General features: G+C 33.0%; 1 protein-coding gene across 1 annotated transcript; it reads right to left on the bottom strand.

Moving 5' to 3' along the window:
• Window positions 1–1,076: 1,076 nt before the first annotated feature.
• On the bottom strand, window positions 1,077–3,189 carry LOC129232734 (myb-like protein AA). The gene is made up of 2 exons (XM_054866845.1): window positions 3,008–3,189; window positions 1,077–1,638 (listed from the first exon to the last, which is right to left on the bottom strand). The coding sequence occupies exons 1-2, from the start codon at window positions 3,187–3,189 to the stop codon at window positions 1,077–1,079; spliced, it is 744 nt and encodes a 247-aa protein (XP_054722820.1).
• Window positions 3,190–6,015: the final 2,826 nt, after the last annotated feature.

Raw genomic sequence — 6,015 nt, 5'->3', positions numbered from 1 at the left:
GAAATTAAGACAGAGGCACTTTCAAAAACTGTTTAAATCCAAGATGGCAGCGTTTTTCAAAATGTCTACCCATAATAGAGTTTTTTTTAAATACAGTCGCTCAAAAAATTTTTAGAGCGACGGGACCCCAGAGAAAAAATCGATAATGGATTCGTGTGGATGATGGTTAAAATTAAATTTTCATCGATTTACACTATACGGTATCGATTTTTTAGGGTATCGATGATGAAGCAGTTGAAAAGCCAATATTGGCTCGAAATATAAGGAAAAAAATTATTTATATATATATATATATATATATATATATATATATATATATATATATATATATATATATATATATATATATATATATATAATTTGATGATTAAATATTGGATTTGCAATATTTGATCATTCAATTTATATAAAAATAATTTTTTTTTCTCCTTATATTTCGAGCCAATATTGGATTGTAAAAAGGCAAAAAAAAAACATATAAAATAAATTAAAAACTATTTTCAGAAACGGGTCACGTACGATTTAGTGAGAACAACCTGATAACAGCTACCAATTATAATAATTGACGTGTGTAAAACATGTAACCCATAGCGAAAACAGCTATTATTTTCCAATTAAGACAGCGTTCAACAGAATACCAATTATAATAATTGACTCGCGCAAAACATGTAATCTTGTTGATATAAAACAGCTACCAATTATATTAATTGACTTGCGCGAAACTTGTAACCCATTGCGCGAAAACAGCTATTATTTTCCAATTAGGACTGCGTTCAACAGAATACCAATTATAATAATTGACTTTCGCAAAACATATAATCTTGTTAATATAAAACAGCTATTATTTTTTACAATTAATCATCATTTAGATATATTTAACTTTCATTTTCTTCCCAACATTATACCTCAATGTTTCTATTTTTTTTTATAGATAATCTTTTTTCAAGGTTTCCATTTCCAACAAAAAAATGATAAACACAAAAGATACACAACACATATATATTTAAAAAAAAAAAAAAAATCATATTTATTTACATATCATACAATACAAAGATAAAAACATTCAATTTGTACATTCAAAAATTAATAATATCAAGATTGTTAAAATCGATGTCATCACCATTCAACCAGTCTTCCGAAAATATAGACAAATCTATTAGTGGTGTTTTGGGTTGAAATTCTAGACTTGATCCGTATTCCGTAGCATTATTAGTATTATTATTATTAGCAGGTGATATCGGTTCGTACATGGAGATCGAAGATGATGTTGAAGGAACGTCTTCCGTGATGTTAGCAGGAGATATCGGTTCGTACATGGTGACCGATGTTGATGTTAAAGGAACGTCATTCGTGACAGGAGATATCTGATCATACATGGTGAAAGATGATGATGATGATGATGAAAGAACGTCATTGGTAGCACTCAAAGATTCGATTTGCTCTCCTTGTTCTGGTGGTGGTTGTACGACAAATTCGACGAATATCATTTGTTGTTGTTGTTGTTGTTGTTGTTGCTGCTGCTGCTGAGGACAATATGTGGCACAATGATAAAGACTTTTCACGGAACATTTTCTTTCATCGTTGAACCTTGCAATTTTAAATTTCAGTTTCAAATCGGATAAACTCGACGATTTAATTCTAAAAAAGGAAAACAAACATTTTTGAGGGGTCACGATCACATACGTCGTTTCCGGAGCTATCGCAAAAATTCTGTCCGGACGCAACACGTAACCCCTAAAATGACCAAAATCCACGTCCGAGAAATTTCGTTCTCGCACCGAATAGGTTCTTTTTAATTCGTAATAGAATATCGGCACGTTTTTCGTTTGGATCACGTGATGTTCTTCAGCCGCCACGCTCCTGTATCCAAACGTAAAACCATATTTCACCAGAAAAATGTTTCTGTACAAAAAACTCAACCGCCGATCCGTGTTTTGTTTTTTGATTTTTGTAGTAGTCTTTTTTTGTTGTTGTTCGCAGCAGTCATCGAAAAGAATCGGTCTTTTTAATTTTCTGTTTACTTTGAACCATTCCAACGCACGCAATTCGTTGGACGACAATCCCTCGAATAAACTCCGCTGGAAATTTTCTTCGACCAGAGCAGTCTTTTTGTCTATCCTCGCAAATCGAACTCTGTGCGAATCCATTTCTATGTAAAAAATGAACGGAATCGATAGCGAGCGAAACCGTTGAATAAATTCAGATGGATGCGTCTTTTTACATAGCATCTCGAGATCCAATTCGTTCAAGTCCAAAACATTGTCCACGACAGATACGTCGGGAAACACATCCAAATTTTTTTCCATGTCTAACCTTTTACGGTGGTATAGAATGAGTCTTTTTTGCTCCAGAGAACGAGCTTTTATATACACAGCAGCAGCGATGACGTCCATAAACGTTATCAATTGATGACGTCGACACGTTATGTAAGTTTCTGTTATCGATTGTGGCATCGAGGCTACGACAAATAAAAAAAATCAATGAACAATCGGCATTCTCCAAACATCCACCAAGAGTCGTGATGCCAACATCATTTCGAAACGATGGCAATCCGGATCAAAGCAACTGGGACATACATTATCGCGATAGTATTCATTTCTCTTTTCAATCATACCTTCCATATACATTTGAGTCATGGGTATACCATTTTCCATCGCGTATTTCTTTAATAAATTATAAGTCGGACCGTTCGCGGCAAATAACATTTCGGAACAATGCAATCTTCCCAAGTCAAACACTAAATATTTCATTTCGAACGGTCCATCGCGACTCAGGAAAGCTATTCCGTTACTCACAGAGTATCCTTTTTGAGGATGAGCTGCCACGATAGCCGGAACGTGTGAAAAAAACGAAATGGGTCTATTTTTTTTCTCCGATTTCAATTCGTCGGCAAATAAAATTCTTCTAGATTCTTGTGCCGTTTCGGAAACGCATACCGATCGACTCGGTGTACAAACTTTTTTTTCCACTTTTCGTTTCTTGTAATTTTTTTCCGTCAATAAATTGCCTTTTTTCGGTGCTAGTAGATTGTCGTCCATCATTTTCATCATTTTGTTGCTCCACGAAAAATTGGTCGTCTGTAGGGTTGGTGGTGGTGGTAGATTGTCGTCCATCATTTTCATCATTTTGTTGCTCCACGAAAAATTGGTCATGTTCATCGTCTGTCGGGTTGAGTTCAATAAAATCCATTTTATATATTTTTTTTTGGTGTTGTTGTTGTTGTTCTTTGCAAATCTCTCGAGAGACACGAGTTACAATGAATGAAAACGTCGAAATACCGCGCTTTTATAATCAGAAAACAACCTATCTCGCGCGATAATCTTGTTTACGCATGCGCAGTTACATTTGTTTAGAAATACTTTTTTTTTTTTTTCATATCTAAAAAAATTTGACTAAATGGATTAAAAAATTTTTGACAAGGGGGGGGGGATATTCTATAGTATAGAAAATACTGGGTGAATTTGCACATTGACTAAATGGATTAAAAAAGATTAGTTTGTGTTTTTTAACGGGGACGAAATTTTGCTTGATTTATTTTGAATTATAAATCATTAGGATAAATTTGACAATTTAATGCATTCTTGAATAATTCAACAAGGAGAGATCCTATAATATAGTAAATACCACTATCTCGGGTGAATTTGTACATATCGAAAAATTGACTGAATGGATTAAAAAAGATTAGTTTGTGTTTTAACGGGTATTAAATTTTTTTATGCTCACAGTGGAGAAAGAATGTTCCATCAGTTGTACGATGCCAATATAAATCATTAGGATAAATTTGACAATTTAATGCATTCTTGACAAATTCAACAAGGAGAGATTCTATAGTATAATAAATACCGCTGAAGAAAAAAGGGTATATGAGAAATTGAACGAAAAAGTGAACAAACAGTTTCAAAAAAAAACTCCAGCAAAGGAACTAGAGGTAACGCTTCTTAGGTTACAGCAATGTTGCAATCATATTAGCTTACTGAACAAGGATACGAGTAATTTATTAGAAGATTCAATATCGGATAGTGTATCAGATCTAACAAAATCTATATTAAGTTCGTTAAACTTCTCACCTCCCGAGCTACAACAATCGTCCGATTCTTGTTAGACAGCAGCATCAACGTAAGCCTCTCCGAATTTTTCAAGATTGTGATTTGAAATTCGGAGAAGCTTATGCTGTTTGAAAAAAAAAAGGTTTCATTTCGAAATCAATAGATCGCAGTATGTCATTTGGAAAAAAGGTTTCATTTCGAAATCAATAGATCGCAGTATGTCGTTTGAAATATTAGTAGTATGCTTTTACAATTCAACGTGTCAAAAAGTTTGACAACTCACAAAAAACACATCTTGAGAAAAAAAAAAAATATATATATATATATATATATATATTTTTTTTTTTTTTCTCAAGATGTGTTTTTTGTGAGTCGTCAAACTTTTTGCCACGTTGAAAATTTTTTAGGTGTCAGATTCATAATCAGAATCGTTATCATTCATCTCTTCCTCTTCATTTTCTTGTTGTTGTTGTTGTTGTTGTTCCGAAACAAGATCAACATTTTCATCGCCATTTTCTTCTTCTTCTTCTTCTGGTTCGACGACGACATCTTTTCGTTCATTTTTTTTTTCGTCGAGTTTCATTTTTTTTCCATCTTTGGGTTTTTTTTGCGTTTCTTTGTGTTGTCTCTTGCGTTGTTTTTGTTGTGGTTGTTCGTTATTCTCGTTCCATTTCTTTTTAATAAACTCCAGATGTGCACTGATATTAAATAAATAATGTTCAGACCAATCTTGATCTTCTTGACGCAAGACTTTTCGTCGATTGTCATCGCTTTCGTTCGTTACCGTCAATGCTCGATCGATAATTTTATAAACGCGATTCGGATCCCGTATTTGCTCGTGTAAATATCTGACGTAAAATACTTGACACGCCATGGGATCGTGTACACACGATTCGTCGGGTGTCAGAGGATAACGTAAATTTTCAATATATTTTCTAAAGTCGACGACCGTTTTTTTTCCTTCTTCTATTTTGTCGTCTTTTTGCTCTTCTGTTGTTGTTGTTGTTGCTTCTTCTTCATCGTTTTTGGTTTCGAATTGATTCTGACCACGACGATATTTTCGTTTCGCCGGTTTTTGTTGTTGGCGATCCGATGCGAAAAGAATTTCTAATGCCGAACGATTGACGAATTTATATTTTTTATTCATGATACCAGCACATTTCGTCAATTCGATTTTCGGCACGTAATCTTTACTCAGCACCGATTCGATGATACTCTTTTCCTCATTTGTGAAAAGTATCGCGTTCAATTTATAAATCTCGTACAATCGCAATTGACATTCCCGATGAACTTTGATGAAACTTTGACCGTTATTTTGTTGTTGCAAAATAAAAAACTCTGTCAATCCGTTCCAAAAATGAGGTCCGTTTAAAATATGGGCAATTTTTTCCAAAATTCGTAAATGAATCGTATGGAGAGAAACATATTCGTTTTTTCCGACTCTATTTTCATTATTATTAGTATTATTATCGTCATCATCATGTCGATGACGATATTCTTGTAATAATAAACGTTCCAGAACATATTTCAAATTTATATCGACCCTCGACGATGATGACATGGGGCGGACGGTATCTACCATATTATTATTCTTCGTTACAATTCGTTGTCTTTGTTAGAAAAATAGATTATTCAAAGTGTAAAAAATGTTTTTCAATTTATACAACTCCGACAAAGAGATACGAAACACATACACACATGAAAAAAAAAAAAAAAAAAAAAAAAAAAAAAATATATATATATATATATATATATATATATATATATATATATATATATATATATATATATATATATATTTATATATATATTTTTTTCATGTGTGTTAATCAATCGCCAATCGTATTCATAAAACCATATCCAAATGCACATTCCTTTAAATCGTTTATAGAAATGCCGTTAGAAATATCGGTACATTCGTGCGCTCGTTTTCGGAACGCTTTCATTCTTTCCATCAATAATTGCCATT

The sequence above is a fragment of the Uloborus diversus genome, unplaced genomic scaffold (assembly GCF_026930045.1).
Source record: "Uloborus diversus isolate 005 unplaced genomic scaffold, Udiv.v.3.1 scaffold_1344, whole genome shotgun sequence".
Lineage (NCBI taxonomy): Eukaryota > Metazoa > Arthropoda > Arachnida > Araneae > Uloboridae > Uloborus > Uloborus diversus.
This window is presented reverse-complemented; position numbering and strand designations above follow the sequence as displayed.

What these genes read in the sequence shown, in the direction of transcription:
- LOC129232734 (XM_054866845.1), bottom strand. Translation starts at nt 3,189, where the DNA reads ATGGATTTTATTGAACTCAACCCGACAGACGATGAACATGACCAATTT. An exon ending in TCTACTAGCACCGAAAAAAG is followed by an intron (nt 1,639 to 3,007) that starts GCAATTTATTGA and finishes TTCCTTTTTTAG; the next exon opens with AATTAAATCGTCGAGTTTAT.